General features: G+C 33.5%; 1 protein-coding gene across 1 annotated transcript; it reads left to right on the forward strand.

Moving 5' to 3' along the window:
* Positions 1 to 736: 736 nt before the first annotated feature.
* LOC123225619 (putative callose synthase 8) lies at positions 737 to 17,000 on the forward strand. The gene is made up of 41 exons (XM_044649719.1): positions 737 to 1,308; positions 1,625 to 1,725; positions 2,077 to 2,198; positions 2,313 to 2,394; positions 2,497 to 2,607; positions 2,908 to 3,027; positions 3,173 to 3,265; positions 3,345 to 3,436; positions 3,670 to 3,796; positions 4,587 to 4,724; positions 4,798 to 4,874; positions 4,966 to 5,125; positions 5,921 to 6,046; positions 6,132 to 6,249; positions 6,577 to 6,905; positions 7,672 to 7,724; positions 7,817 to 7,877; positions 8,535 to 8,616; positions 8,712 to 8,761; positions 9,071 to 9,157; positions 9,222 to 9,353; positions 9,444 to 9,535; positions 9,616 to 9,700; positions 9,777 to 9,937; positions 10,153 to 10,276; positions 10,368 to 10,462; positions 10,536 to 10,683; positions 10,906 to 11,057; positions 11,857 to 11,966; positions 12,049 to 12,159; positions 12,273 to 12,341; positions 12,497 to 12,662; positions 12,768 to 12,879; positions 13,459 to 13,578; positions 13,652 to 13,767; positions 14,134 to 14,217; positions 14,565 to 14,677; positions 14,758 to 14,987; positions 15,381 to 16,229; positions 16,313 to 16,498; positions 16,583 to 17,000. The coding sequence occupies exons 1-41, from the start codon at positions 1,047 to 1,049 to the stop codon at positions 16,811 to 16,813; spliced, it is 5,877 nt and encodes a 1,958-aa protein (XP_044505654.1). The 5' UTR covers positions 737 to 1,046; the 3' UTR covers positions 16,814 to 17,000.
* Positions 17,001 to 17,109: the final 109 nt, after the last annotated feature.

Raw genomic sequence — 17,109 nt, forward strand, 5'->3', positions numbered from 1 at the left:
TATGAGTGAGAATTTAAATTTTCGATAAATAAGGGATAGTAGTTTGGGGATTCAAAAAACTTTTGGTAGGAATAAGTCTTTTAGCCTTGATTTAATTTGTCAAGGGTTATTGGATTCTTAGTGAAGAAGAAATAACCCAAACGGGGCCACGGTTTGCCACTTTCCAGTAATAACAACTAAACCCATTTCAATCACAAATACATAAATTATTTGAATTACTTTTTTCATTCTTTATTTGCAAAGCAAAAGCTTATTTTAAAAGTGCTTTTGACCTTGGATAATTTTAATGTGATAAAAGTAACATTTATATTGGGATCATTTTCGATATATAATTTATTATGATTTTATTTTTAAACAGTTTATAAATTATTTTAATTATATCTTAATATTTTAAGTGATATAAAACATACATATAAATCTAACTATTTATCTTGTTTTGAGGATGTAAGATTTACGTAAACGTGTTATAAATGCGGATTAAAAATTTATTATATCCAAAACAGAGAAATAAGAAAGTAAAAATTGACAAAAAAAAAGAATATAAAGAGAATAGATATTCCAATCGAGGTTCCATTTTTCATTCATGTGACAAAAGATTCAATGGAAAGAAGTGTATTTAATCTGTTTGCTTTTCTATTAATCACTTTTTCTCTTCTTTGATTCACAAATTCAAAGGCGCTTTTTTTTGTTTCCACCAATCAAAAAGTCGCCCTTTCCACTGTTTCAAAACACTGAAACTCTTTCTCTTTCACTTCTTCTTTCACAGACAGCAGAAAGCAGAAGCACTTAAACTACACAAATTCATAAATTTATCCATGAAAAAGCAAAAGCTTTAAAGATGACTAACATTTTCCCTTTCCCACCAAAAAGCACCATTCTCACTTCAATGCACACCTCATTAAGCAACCCAGTATGTTTAACAAGAACGCCATCTCTACCATCAGCGGCCTGTTTATATATTTTATTTCTTCACTTTTCTTTCTGTTTCTCCCTCTCCCATTCTCTGCAATATTTTTTACAAGTGCCCTTTTTATTTCTTCTCTGCAATGTCTCAGGAGATTGTTCCTGCAGACCCTATTTATGATGACAGATTTGACAGTTACAATTACAATAGAGATTACAGGCAGCATGATGAACAGAGCTCGACAATGGCTTCTTCTCTTACAAGATCACTCACTTCTGGTCGTGAACATGTTTCTGAACGTTTTGATAGTGAGAGATTGCCTGCCACTCTTGCTTCAGAAATCCAGAAGTTCCTTCGTGTTGCCAATTTGATTGATAATGAGGAGCCTCGTATTGCTTATCTCTGTAAGTTTCTTTTTTATTATTTCTGTTAAATTTCAGTTCCTATGGTGCTTTGGGTTTCTTTCAAAATGTTGAATTGAATTCTTAAACTGCTTTCTTCATCTTTAAGTTATCTATTTATTGCAATTAGAGAAGAAGAAAATTATTGTAGTTGAAAAAGTTGAGACAAAATGAGGATTTTATTTGATAGATTATGTGGTTTAATGTTAAAGTCAGTGTCCCCATTGCCTGATTGAGTCTCATTGTAGTTGTGAAATTAAAGTTCGAAAACAACTTTGCATACTGCTTTTCTCTCATTGTTATGTTGGTGCTTGAACAGGCCGGTTTCGTGCTTTTGAAATAGCACATGAAATGGACAGAAATTCAACTGGAAGAGGCGTCCGGCAATTTAAAACTTCACTTCTTCAACGGCTTGAGCAGGTAATAGCTCATACGTGGGCTTCCTGTTTAAACATACAAAGTGTTCTCTGCTTGTCATATGTATACTTATTGTTATGTTCTTCTTTGCTTGCTGAATTTCACTATAGTGTTTGTTAAAATTCCCAATTTAGGTTCTTTTTCAAGCGTCATTTTTATTCATGTATCAGTATTACCGAATCAGTTGTCTTGTGCCTTTTAGTTTTGCCTTACACAGAAGGAGCTTCTTGCTCTGAGGATCATTTAATTATTGATTGGATATATCTATTCATCCTTTTCATTAAAGAAAGTATATTTTTTATATTTAATCCATTTTGACATTTCTTGCCATTTTAACACTTGGATGATTTATAGGATGAAGAAACAACCAAACATAGAAAAAAGGAAAAGAGTGACATTCGTGAACTGAGACGTGTTTATTGTATATACAAGGACTATGTTCTCAAAAGTGGTGGAGCATTTTATTTAGAAGACAGGTAATTGAATTTATTATATTGGACGCCTGTGCTTAAGTTCTGGTAAATTTACCATACCCATTTCCCTAAGCTATTCCTATTTAATTTGTGGAGTTACATTTGTATCATTCACAGAGAAAAATTGACAAATGCTGGTAAAATTGCTTCTGTGCTTGATGAAGTATTGAGGAATATGACAACTGCAGCTGGTCATCAGGTTGCTTCTATTTCTCAATCATTTCACTTTTACTCTTGTATTTGGTGATAATATAATTTTAGAACCTTGATTACCACGTTATCTGTATTTCTTCTTTATTAGGTCCTTGCCGATAGAGACAATATTCAAAGAAAGTCACAGTTCTATGTGCCATATAACATTCTTCCACTCGATCACGGAGGTATTCAGCACGTGATTCTGCAATTCTCTGAGGTCTGGTCCATATTCTTTATATTTATTCCTATAGACAGGTTTCTACCACAAGATATCTAAGACTTTGATGCCAAATTCTTATTTCTGGAAAAAAGGATAGACAGATTTTAGTTTTTAAGCCTTGTAAGAGCTGAGATTGGATTAACTGTTGCCTGCTCTGGATTTGAATTCTTTTATTTTAAGCTTTGTTTGTGTGCTACAATTTACTTGCGCCTTAGGTTTATTCTGCTGCAGTATGCCTGTTGTTTAATAGCAATAACATGATATTAGGTTTGGTGACTAGCAACTTGATATCTACAGATTGAAGCTGCAATTGCTGCCGTTCGCAATACTCGTGGTTTGCCTTCAGCCCAAGATTTCCTGAGATCCGGTGATTTTGTGGATTTGTTTGAGTTTCTTCAGTATTGCTTTGGTTTTCAGGTGATTATACTAAATTGTAACATTTTTCAATATATATTATATATCTTTTGTACACTTGTATGAAGCACAAGTTGGAAGTGTTTTTGGGTTCTTAATTTGAGACATCAGGGTTCTCTTGACTTTGATATTATGTGGTTTCAATCAGGAAGGAAATGTGGCCAACCAGAGGGAGCATCTAATTCTACTCCTTGCAAACCTCCATGTTCGGCATTCTCAACAACAGTCTTCTAACAAGAAGGTGCTTTAGTTGTTTGATACTATACCTATTTAAGCTTATGGTTATCAATTAATCTGAAATGTTTGTTTTTATGATTCAGCTAGCGGATGAAGCTGTCGATGAATTGATGAAAAAGTTCTTTAAAAATTACACAAATTGGTGCAAATTTTTAAGGAGAAAAGGCAGCATCAGGTGAGAGAATGATTAATTTGCTCCTCCTTTTGCATCAACGAAATTTTTTTTCTGTCTTAGGTTAAACAAAGAGTGTCTTATTTTTCTATTTATATTGCAGTAATCATTCATCCACCAATAATGTATATGTTTATATTTTGTTTCGGTTGGTAGGATTTCTTCTCAGAAGGTTGTACAGAATTTTGATTCCCTTGTTCAGTTTCTAATGATAAAGTAATTATTTGTCTTTGAAGGTTGCCTAGCGTGAAACAGGATGCTCAACAATATAAAATTTTGTATATAGGGCTTTACCTTCTTATATGGGGGGAGGCTGCAAACTTGCGGTTTATGCCAGAGTGTCTTTGTTATATTTTTCACCATGTAAGTTGAAAAATGTTTTACAACTGAATTTGAGTTGGTACTACATATTTTGATAGTTCTTGTTTTTTTCTTACCTTTGTTCTACCCATCATTCTGGAACTTGAAAAGTATAAACTATCCTAGCCTCTCCTAAAACTTAACTCCTTTTCGGCTAGATAGAAATACATGACTTGATGAGTGAGTAGGGACTTGAATAAATGAATTAAATTCAAGGGTTAAACTTTTAGTTTTTTTTTTTTTTTTTTGAGAAGAAATGTATATAAATCATTGATTGATTGAAGTGGTTACAAAAGAGTGAAAAGATGTCCACAGAAGATAAGGATCCGTTTGAAAGATTGCAAAACTCTTAGTATTTCCTCCATCAAAATGACATTATAGTGTTTGAAAAATTTTAGAAAGATTTTTTCTTAAAGGATATTCTCATGGAGTGAACAGCATTAAGAAAGAATACCATATTATTATTGTAATGGGAGAAAAGAAATCAGTGGAAAATATTTCTTACATCATTGACATGGTCAACTTGCTTGGGTGAGGGCTGAGAAACTGACATCTGTGGTTTGACCTTATGATTGTTAGCGACACATGTTTTGCTAGTGATTTCAAGCATGCCACAATAAAGCAATAATAATGACTGACAGGATTGCTCAGAAATAACACTGTAAGCTTGATGCACTAATATTCAGATCTCAGTTATGTGGTTGAGGGTATAAATGTGAAATTCATATAGAATAATATAGATTCAATGTTCTGTCTTTAAACATATATCCTTATATGCCTGGTTTGATTTCAGATGGCATATGAATTGCATGGGGTATTAACCGGTGCTGTTAGTACGACAACAGGGCAGAAGGTCATGCCAGCTTATGGAGGGGGGTTTGAGTCCTTCCTTAACAATGTGGTTAAGCCAATATACCGGGTTATATATGAGGTACATCTTTGATCTAATCCTATCTTTCTAAATAGTACTATTAATCATCTCATTTTCTTATTCAAAAATGAAGGAATCTTCAAAAAACAAAAGTGGGACAGCTCACCATTCGACGTGGAGAAACTACGATGATCTGAATGAGTATTTTTGGTTGGAATCAAATGCTAAATTATCATTTTCTATGCCTACTTTCCATATTCTTGCTTCAGACCATGGATAATCATTGTTTCTGTTTTTTCAGGTCTCCAGATTGCTTTGAGATAGGTTGGCCCTTGCGTTTGGACCATGATTTTTTTTGTGTACAGCCAGCAATTAATTGTAAAGTTAAAAAAGCCCAAGGATTGCTTGATGCTGAAAAAGAAAAAAGTATAGGAGAAGAAATGGAAGATGAAGAACAAGTGGTAAATAGATGAAAGAACTCACATAAGTACATATGCTCAAAATCTGATTTATTAATTAAATAGACATGAAACATCTAGCTGAGTGTTCTACACTTCTACTAATCTATAGCACCATTACTTTTGCCTCCAAACCCTCTGTTGTATCTAACTTGTCGAAGGCATGTAGCATCTTATTGATTTAAGATTAACAGTCATATCATAGTTGAACCTGTGTACTGAAAAATTATATTTATATATTCAGATATCTATTGCATCCACTGTTCTGGGTTGCCTTGTATTAGAGTCCGTCATTATAATTATGAGAGGTTGTTTGGTACATTTTGTGAAAATGACAAAGAAGTCGTAAGATTTTATTTCTCATGGAAATCTCTTTTTACAAAGTGAAATCAAAGATAAGATTTATTGAGAAATAGTTTTGCGAGTTGTAACTTGCACAATTTGATTAACTAAGGATAACTCCATCTCCTTTATACCAATTAGTGGTAGGATTATATTTGATTTCTGATTGCGCTTGGGAAGAAGTGGACTGGGGTGTGTTTAATTGAAAAAAAAAAATAGAGAAAGAGAAACCAGTTAAAAGACATGCTACATTGGCTGGTGGAGCTTTATTTTGTAACTGTTTTCTATGGTTTTTTGTCTTGACATATCTACCTGAATTAAATAGTGAGGCTTTTAGATAATTTGCAAGAATTATTTTATTTTAATGCATACTGGCATCAAGATCAACACAATTCGTCTGTTCTATATCAAAACTCTAGTTATGTATTTCTCTCACATATATTTCTTCTCCCACAGACTGCTAAAGAAGAAAATCATGAGCCAAAATGGTTGGGGAAGACAAATTTTGTGGAGATTCGTTCTTTTTGGCAGATTTTTAGGAGCTTTGATAGAATGTGGAGCTTTTTTATTCTATCCCTTCAGGTCTTTTTTGACTTGATAAAGTGGTGTACTAACTGTATTCTTGTCATAGTTTTGGCTTTGATCAATACACTTTGTTGTCTTTCAGGCAATGATTATCATAGCTTGCCATGATTTAGAGTCTCCACTTCAAATGTTTGATGCGGAAACATTTGAGGACATTATGAGCATCTTCATTACCTTTGCTTTTCTCAAACTGATACAAGGTGTGGGCATATGCAACTATTTTTCCTATAACTGATATCATTTTAAGGGAATATTAGTACTCTTTCTGACAATAATATAAGGACATTGAAACCTATTGCCATATTTCAACTCTTGTTATTTCCTCATGCTCATGTCTTGGCAGCGTAACATGAACATGCTCAGGTACAGCTACACATGCTCATGGAGACAGAAACATTTACATACTTGAAAAATATGCATAGACATAAATATAAAATTTGGGAAGCATATATATGCATGCATGTTGAAACACATGAACATATATACACAAAATTATGGTATTCTCATTCTCTAATTTGGGCTTTCAGCAATTTTTGACATTGCCTTCACTTGGAAAGCCAGAAGAATGATGGATTCCTCTCAAAAAAGGAAACTTGTGATGAAGCTGGTAGTTGCAGTTATATGGACAATTGTTCTTCCTGTGTTGTATGTACATTCTAGAAGGAAATATACTTGTTATTCCACACAGTACAAGAACTGGCTTGGAGAATTGTGTTTCTCTTCCTATATGGTTGCAGTAACAATATACTTGATGACTAACGCAGTTGACTTAGTGTTATTCTTTGTTCCTGCGGTTGGCAAATACATTGAGGTCTCAAATTTCCGGTTATGCACAATGCTGGCTTGGTGGACACAGGTAGAATTCATTAGAGTTAACATCTGTTTTTTGGTTCTACTTCTGTCAACATTTTATAAAATTGTGTTTTATAGAGAATTTTGATCTTCATTGGATGTTAGTCTGTTGCAATGATTTACAGTACTAATTCTAGCTTTTATTTTTTTTTTCCAAGATTGAACAAGATATAATGAGAATAAATAACCTAAATTATATTTTATCATTAGAGTTAACATCTGTTTTTTGGTTCTACTTCTGTCAACATTTTATAAAATTGTGTTTTATAGGGAATTTTGACCTTCATTGGATGTTAGTATATTGCAATGGTTTACAGTACTAATTCTAGCTTTTATTTTTTTTCCAAGATTGAGCAAGATATAATGAGAATAAAAAACCTAAATTATATTTTAATCATATATGTGAACCTTGAGTTCAAAGCTGTTGAAGCTAATGTTAAATTTGTGGCATGAAAACGTACTAAAAATATAGTTAATGGAATAAAGTGCAACATTTGGTAAAACTATGAACAAGAATGTACTATTATTAAGTTTTTTTTTTTTTTCATTTGTGCTTAATAAAAATAATCACATGCGAGGTCAAATTACAGATACGATATTCCAAGAGCTTATGACGTATTGCTAAATCTTTTTTTTCATTTCCCATGTTTTATATACTCTATATAGCTCAATGTTTTGAGTAGACCTTTTTTTCATTTTCTTTTCCAATAATCATACTGTTTTTAAATTTTGTAGTAATATCTCTCTTATAATTGGTTCTCTTCATTTAGCCTAGATTATTTGTCGGACGTGGAATGCAGGAAACTCAAGTTTCGCAGTTCAAGTATACTCTATTTCCTAACTGTGATGATTTTTCTGGTTTATTGCCTTTGTATCAAGTGTTTATTAACGCATTTCCTTTCTCCTTGTATGCAGGTATACATTATTCTGGATATTAGTATTGGTTAGCAAATTAGCATTCAGCTACAGTTTTGAGGTGAGTACTACTCTACTTACTCCCAACAACATGATGTTGATGGCAAGGTGTTCTGGAAATAGGCAATGAGTTTGGAATATTATAAGATCTCTGAACCATCTGAAAGAGGCAAGATCTTTGAAGCATCATAAAAATTTAGTTACAAAATATAAATATTATCTGGCACCATCTAGACCATTTTTAGTTCTAAATTATGCAGCATGTAATAGGAATTTAAACTGAGATCTATCTGTGCTTTGTTAGCTTGGGAGGAAAGATGGTTAAAACCTCTCAAACATGATGAAGAGGCTTCTGTCTTTCATTATATGTATTTATTTCATCTCAACTTCAACGAGATTTTAAAAGATGAATTGCTTTCCTTGTTTAGTGCCTCAGTGCCTTGTGTTGGGGAGTGGTCTTTTTTTGGTTTATAGCAGAGGTTTTGGTTTCTATGAACTGCTTTCCTTTTGTGTAGATTTTAATGCCCCTAATAGTTTTATTTGCTTCTTGTGGACTTCTAGTCCATTTCATACTTGTAGCCTTTTAACTTTTTAATAGAAATGTTTGATTAGGTTTCAGAAAGTGTGAGCTGTTATATTCTTTCTGACTTTGATTATCTTTAGAAATTTGTGCATGCAATAGAACTTACTAGTGAGAATTTCCAATTGAAAAATACAGATAAGACCACTCATTGCACCTACAAGAATGATTATGAGTATTGGTGTGCAAAATTATGATTGGCATGAACTATTCCCAAAAGGTAAATTCCATCTCTCTAATTGTGTTATTTCAAGTGGCGAACCTGAGTTTTGTTGGTGTTGATTTACCTAATGAAGATATGTTCTTCTCTTGTAGTCAAGAGTAATGCTGGTGCAATTGTGGCTGTATGGGCCCCCATCATAGTTGTGAGTTTTTGCCACAATTTCAGGAATGTTTCCTTTCAATGTTTAATGTAGAGTATATTTAGTTGTGATGAAGCTCATTATCAGTTGATAGATTGTTTTTCCTGTTGCATACATGCAATTATAGGATTTTAATGCAAGGTAACATCTGGATATGTAAATGATGTTTCTAATAGATATGTCAACTAATGAAATAGTAAAGATGAACTACATGCCCTTTTTGCAGTGCACAGAAAACTTCTTGGATATGTTTTACCTTTCTGTTGCCAGATTGATGATTTCTATAATTAATTTATTATCTTTGGTACTCAGGTGTATTTCATGGATACACAGATTTGGTATTCTGTTTTCTGTACAATCTTTGGTGGACTTTATGGCATTTTGCATCATCTTGGAGAGGTAAGACGTAATTTTCTTCCCCAACTAGCATGATCCCAAACTATTTAACTCTTGTTAGTTACAGATTCGCACATTGGGAATGCTAAGAAGCAGATTTCACACCTTTCCTTCAGCATTCAATGTTTGCCTTATCCCAACCACACAGAAAAATGGCCAAAAGAGAAAAAGAAAAAGCTTTTTCAGGAGATTTTATAAGGTGAGAGGAACTAATTTTTCAAAATTGTTAAATTTGTTTTTGAAGGATTTTCTATTTTATCTTAATAATGATTCAATTGAATTTTATCAGGTACTTGAAGATAAAAAAGATGTTGCCAAATTTGTTTTAGTGTGGAATCAAGTTGTTAATACTTTCCGGTCAGAAGACTTGATAAGCAACAGGTAGAGCTAATCGGTTATTGATGTGCTCGTCAATAATTTTTTAGATTGCTAGCTTCTAAAATATGTTTTTTCATGAACAGGGAGTTGGATCTGATGACAATACCTATGTCATCAGAGTTATTTACTGGAATTATTCGTTGGCCCATTTTCCTTCTAGCAAATAAGGTATAGTCGTTACACAAATTATGTGATTTTGTATTATATTCTTTTCATATATAAAGGATGCCCCTACTCTTGTTAGTTTTCAACAGCACTCAGCATTGCAAGAGACTTTGTTGGGAAGGATGAGATTCTTTTCGGGAAGATAAGAAAGGACAAGTACATGTACTGTGCTGTTATTGAGTGCTATGAATCACTGAAGTACATTCTTGATATTCTTGTTGTTGGTGACCTGGAGAAAAGGTAGATAAGGCAATCTTTCAATCAAAGTTAAACTTTTATGCGCATATTTAGGATTTCTTCTTAAGGTCACTAGCTCTTTATGGCCCAGTTGTTGTATGTAGCTTTCCTTACTCAGCTATGAAATTGATGAGTTAAAACTGTAATTCTGCTTTCTCGTTATTTCCAGCCTATAACACTGTTGTGGACACTGTGGTGGTTCCTGCTTTGCTTTTTAGGGTTATTAACAAAATTATAGAAGAAATTGAACAAAGTATTGAGAGATCTAGTCTTCTTGAAGATTTCAAGATTTCTGAGCTCATAGCTCTGCAAGCAAAATGTATTGAATTGGTTGAACTTCTGGTAATTGTTGCAATGCAAAGCTGAATTTAGTGTTTGATTTTTTCTTATCTAATTGTGAAGCCTAATCTACTCCCTTATAATACTGTTTAAGGTCGAGGGAAATGAAAAGCAACATGATAATGTTGTGAAGATTCTGCAGGATATCTTTGAGCTTGTAATAAATGATATGATGACAAATGGTTCCAGGTTTGGTGCTCTCAGTCACTTTTCCCATTTTAAGATAATTTAGAGGCTTCGCTCTACTAAATTCTGTTTTCAATGTGCACGGAGTATTCAGTTTATTGAATGAATCTGAGGAGGTTAAGCTGGATTTTGGCTTCTGTCTCAACAATATTAATCGTCAGTTATTTGCTAACAAGAGTTCTGTATATTTTCCTTTTGAAGACACTGGCCCTCTGAATGAACAGGTGTTGTTCTTCTTTCATTTGTGTTTATCCCTGCTTTGATTTGGTAAACCATCTCAATTTTTGTTTCTGACCTTTTCTGCACAGGCGGGCATGTAAACTCATATACTGTTCTAAGTGCATGATCTTTAAGTTTGAACGCTTACATTTATATTTATACATACATACATACATACATATATAATATATATATATGTAACCTCTGTTCCAAACTTTGGCTGGCAGATTAAACGTTTTCTTTTGTTGCTCACTACTAAAGACAAGGCAATGGACATACCTGTGAACCTAGATGCTCGTAAGCGTATCTCATTCTTTGCTACTTCCCTGTTTATGGATATGCCCAGTGCTCCTGAAGTATGCAATATGCTGTCATTCAGGTTAATATACTGATCCTTCCCCATTCTGTTTCTCGATGACAACTATTTCTATCTGTGATTTTGTTGTATTTACGTTGTCTTACTTCTGAAATTTGAAGTGATAGATCAACTAAATGTTTATAGATACAAGCTAATTAAATTTTTATGAAATGTCTCTTTATCTTTAAAAGAACTGGATTTTATCTAGTCTTTCTGATAATACCAAAGATATAATAGGACCAAATAGCATCAACCTACAATTTAAGTAGAATATATTGCAGTCTTTTAGTGTAGGTTTTATATGTACTTTTTTATTCCATATCTACATCAGTTCTTCTCAGGATACATAGTAATCAATTCTGAACAATCTGGCAAATAAATTAAGCCAGATATTTGCCTGACATTTAATTCAGCATTGTCATTAAGTCTTCTTGCATTAGCTTTGTCTATTTTCTGTCTCTGTTTATTCTGTAACATACCATTCTACTGATATTAAAATTTTCAGCTAAAGCAGACGGGGTGCAATGCAATAATAATTTATACATACATACATATATACATACAATACATATTTTAAGATTCAACTTGTTAACAATAATATTCTCTTGTGGTATGGTTTCTAATTTGTAGTTACTAAAACAAGCATCATAGTTGTGATAACTATTAAGATACACAAGAAAACAAACCCCTATAAAGTTGTAGAACTTTATATCCATTTATAATAATGTTTTAAGAAGCATGGAATAAAAAGCTAAATGTTTTTAATTGATAAAAACGTAGGCCATATATTTTTCCTAATGAAGTTCATTCTCTAGTACAGTGTTCTTACTCCACATTACTTGGAAGACATTAACTTTTCAATGAAAGAGCTACGAAATTCAAGTGAAGAAGAGGTCTCCATCATCTTCTATATGAAAGAGATTTTTCCAGGTAACACAGAGTAGGACATCTTCACTGATATATGTCTTTCCAGTAGGTTGAAACTTCAATCATGTTCCTATTTTTTTTTAAGATGAATGGAAGAACTTTCTGGAACGGATGGGGTGTGAAAATATGGATTCAGTAAAAGATGAGGAGCTTAGAAACTGGGCCTCTTTTCGTGGGCAGACACTAAGCAGAACAGGTAAAACCAAAAAAAAAAAAAAATCAATTGATTTCATGTATTTTACTTTTGATTGAAACAGAGCAAAAACACTAATGTTCAGAACTTTACCCTCTGTTCTTTGGCTTTAACAGTTAGAGGAATGATGTACTACAAAGAAGCTTTAAAAATACAAGCATTTCTTGACATGGCCGTAAACGAAGGTTTGCAATCTTGAATGTGGATAACAGTGTTTAGAAGCCTTTGTTTTATGATCCACTTTTTTTAAATCAATATTTCCTTTTTATAGTAAAAGTGTGCTCTATAGAATCTCTGTACATCACTTAAAATTATATGCTGAGGAGATTGTTTCTGCCAGGTATCCTTGAAGGATTTGAAACTGCTGAAAGAAATAATCTTATGTCTGCTAAAATAGATGCATTAGTAGACATGAAATTCACATATATTGTTTCCTGTCAACTATTTGGTGCACAAAAATCTTCTGGAGATCCCCATGCACAAGACATAATTGACTTAATGATAAGGTGATTTATTTACCAGAAAGAGAAAGAAATGTTGTAGAAATTTGAAGTTTATTTTGTAGAACATATTTTACAAGTCATCTAAAGCCATGAAATTATTACTTTAAGGTACCCGTCTCTTCGTGTTGCCTATGTGGAGGAGAAAGAAGTGATTGTGGCAGACAAACCTCAAAAGGTTTATTCTTCTATATTGGTTAAGGCAGTCAATGGTCTTGATCAGGTATTAGTTATTTGTTTTAAAATTTAAAAAGAATGAATGCGCTTGAAATTTTCGGCTGGCTGAAGGAAGATAAATAATTTATGTTGTCTTATATGTATGCTAAATTTTGTTGAATAATACACATATCTTTCAAGGGTGAAATTCACTGAAATTATTGATGATCAAATATGAAATTGAGAAACCAGGTGATAGAATTATGATTTAAGATCCAAAGACACGAAGGTTACTATAATTATATAGTTTGCATATTCTAAGCTTTCTTTACTTTGTTATTTGTAGTTGCAATATTTTCAATTAGTCATTATGGGAAGAGCATACTATATATCTCCTTTATTCAAACTAAGGTGACAAGATGTCTTTGGCATGATTGCAGCGCAAAAAACTGGCCTGGATGACAATGAGTCTAATTTAATTTTACTGATATGTATATGGAGAGATAATGTAACAATATATCTATATGCACAATGTAACAATTAAACTGAAACCTGAGTTAGAATACTTGAATTCAGATAAGTAGGATATTCTTGGTCTATCGTAGCCATGCACTTAGTAATTGTTGGTATTGATTATCTTTTGAAGGAAGTATATCGCATAAAACTTCCTGGTCCACCAAATATTGGAGAAGGGAAGCCTGAAAATCAAAATCATGCCATAATTTTTACTCGTGGAGAAGCGCTACAAACAATTGATATGAACCAAGTATGCTCTTGCACCAATAGCTACTAGTTAATGAATCCAATGGCTTTTGTTCTTATGGTTTCTGTCTTTTCAGGATAATTATCTGGAGGAAGCTTTCAAAATGAGGAATCTTCTGCAAGAATTTCTTCAGAACCATGGACGACAGCCGCCTTCAATACTTGGTTTAAGGGAACACATATTTACAGGAAGGTCAGATCATCTTATCACAGAAGTTACAAATATTGCATCTTGTGCCTACAAAGTGGGAACCAATTAGTTTAGAGAGCATAGGCTCTTGTAGGCATATAAGAGATCTTGAGACAAAATCCATTCATACCAAAATTGGGAAGGTTTGATTTACAACACTGCAGCATCTACAGCCCATACATGGGGCTAAGTTCTCTCTATTGCCAATATATGTTATGTCAAATGATGCTCGCATAACTTGTGAGGAAAATACTTCCAACAGTCATATTAAATATCAGTTTGTGTTTACATACTTCATATACCTATAAAAGTACCCTAGTGATTTTAGATCTTTATGGACTGAAAATCTTAAATCCTCTTAAACTGCAGTGTTTCTTCTTTAGCATGGTTCATGTCATATCAAGAGACTAGTTTTGTCACCATCGGTCAACGGCTTCTTGCCAATCCTCTCAGGTGACAGCTATTCAATACGTCAAGCTTGTGCTTTTAATAATGATGTATGAATATGTGCATATATTTTGCCTTGTCTGTGTATATAAATTATATGACTTATTACCTCATGAAGAGACAAGCACAATACTCCAAATTTGATTGATGAAAAACTTAGTTGAATAACCTTGTTTCATTTAAATATATCTATTGCTTGCATGGCTTTGCTATTGCTTATATAGTATCGCTTCACTAATCCTTCCTTTTTTTAAGTTCTTTTACTATAATACTCTGCTAATCTACTCATATTTTCCTCTGTGCTTAATGCTCTCTAGTTATTAGTTTTTTTTTTGTTTTCTTTTTATCTCCAGGGTAAGATTTCATTACGGACATCCTGATATATTTGATAGGGTATTCCACATTACAAGAGGAGGAATAAGCAAAGCATCAAAAACAATCAATCTAAGTGAGGATGTTTTTGCTGGTAGGATATAGTACCCAAATTTTATATATCCCATCATATGGTCAATGTTATTTCACTTTTACATGAATTTTTCATTTTAGGATTTAATTCTATCTTACGACGTGGATGTATCACCTACCATGAGTATTTGCAAGTGGGCAAAGGTCGTGATGTGGGCCTAAACCAAATCTCAAAGTTTGAGGCCAAAGTGGCTAATGGAAACAGTGAACAAACGTTGAGTCGGGACATATACCGCCTTGGGCATCGTTTTGATTTTTTCCGGATGCTTTCTTGTTACTTCACAACGATTGGATTTTATTTCAGTAGCCTGGTAACCACGTTGATCCCTAATATGATCTTTCTTTGAGTTAATTTATCATCTTTTACCAATTGTTTTGAAAACAAATTACATAGAACTCTATCTAAAAAAATCACCATTTTCATTGAACATATAGTAAATAAACAATATCATCCATACAAACATGGTGGAAAGTTGAAACAGATCCATGTGGACACTTGAAAGGTGGAAAATAAATTGACAAACTATGTGTTAATTATCAGTTCAAATTTATCACAAGCCTCTTATATTTCCTTTCATTGTAACTTAAGAGTAATGTTATATATGCGGTCTTTTTCTTTCATTTCTGATATGCAGTATTTGGTAATTCTTACTCGTCTTGCATATTTGTGCTGATTAGTTTATAATTAATAATATTTTCAACAGATCTCAGTGACTGCAATCCATGTATTCCTCTATGGGCAGTTATACCTGGTTCTTAGTGGGTTGCAAAATGCACTCATGCTTGAGGCTAAAATGAGAAACATACAATCACTGGAAACAGCTCTTGCCTCCCAATCATTTATTCAGCTTGGGCTCCTAACAGGCTTACCAATGGTGATGGAGATTGGGCTTGAGAGAGGATTTCTTACTGCTCTTAAAGATTTTGTCCTAATGCAATTACAACTTGCTTCTGTTTTCTTCACTTTCTCTCTTGGAACAAAAATCCATTATTATGGGCGAACAATTCTGCATGGTGGAGCTAAGTACAGGCCTACAGGACGTAAAGTAGTAGTGTTTCATGCCAGCTTCACTGAGAACTACAGATTATATTCACGGAGCCACTTTGTTAAAGGATTTGAACTACTACTTCTGTTGATTGTCTATGATTTGTTTAGGCGGTCCTATCAGAGCAGCATGGAATATGTATTAATCACATACTCCATTTGGTTCATGTCAATTACTTGGTTATCCGCGCCATTTCTGTTTAATCCTTCTGGATTTGAATGGGGCAAGATAGTAGATGACTGGAAAGACTGGAATAAGTGGATCAAGCAACAAGGAGGCATAGGGATTCAACAAGACAAAAGTTGGCAGTCTTGGTGGAATGATGAGCAAGACCACCTTCGTCGCTCAGGCTTGGGTGCTAGGTTGTTTGAGATACTTCTTTCTACTCGATTTTTCATGTATCAATATGGTTTGGTCTATCACCTTGACATTTCCCACAAGAGCAAAAATTTTTTGGTTTATGTGCTTTCTTGGGTTGTGCTTCTTGCAGTTTTCTTAACAGTCAAGGTAGAATTCTCCCACTGTAGATTAAATCTCATTCACTTTGCTATAACTCAACAATAATTTGATATCTCAAACATGATTTGCAGGCGGTGAACATAGGAAAACAAGTGTTCAGTGCTAAGTACCAACTTGTGTTCAGGTTTTTCAAAGCATTTCTCTTCCTAGGTTCTCTAACCGTTATAATTTTACTCTCTGTCATATGTCAACTATCTTTCAAAGACATAATTGTATGTTGCCTGGCATTTTTGCCAACCGGCTGGGGTCTAATACTGGTAAGAGTTAAAGCATCTATACTCGGACTTGTTACACAACATATATTATCCATTCTCTCTTGACTTACATTTCGCTTTTGTCAGGTTGCTCAAGCAATGAGGCCAAAGGTGGAGAAAGTCGGATTATGGGACTTTATGCAGGTCCTCACAAAAGCATATGACTACGGAATGGGAGTTGTTCTCTTTGCACCTATAGCCATTCTTGCATGGCTCCCAGCTATATCAGCCTTCCAGACTAAGCTCCTTTTCAACGAGGCCTTCAACCGGCACTTGCATATTCAACCAATTCTAGCTGGGAAAAAGAAAAACAGATGATTTTTGCTACTCACTAATTATAGCCTGTTTATAGTGTACTTTCAGTCAACACATAAATTGAAGATATCTGTCATTAGGATAGTATAGTTGAAATTCATATGTTATTGTATAGACAATTACAAGTTTAACAGTGACTATGTAAATTCTTGTTAGAGGGAATAGAATCGGGAATTGAGTATTGTTATTATGTTTGGATTTGACAGTAATCCCGGAAAGGAAAAACTGAAGGGCTTAACTTTAACAGATTTAAACACACCAGAGCAACTAAAAATTTTGATGTGTTCTTTTGTGAAAAT

The sequence above is a fragment of the Mangifera indica genome, chromosome 1 (genome assembly GCF_011075055.1).
Source record: "Mangifera indica cultivar Alphonso chromosome 1, CATAS_Mindica_2.1, whole genome shotgun sequence".
Taxonomy (NCBI): Eukaryota; Viridiplantae; Streptophyta; class Magnoliopsida; order Sapindales; family Anacardiaceae; genus Mangifera; species Mangifera indica.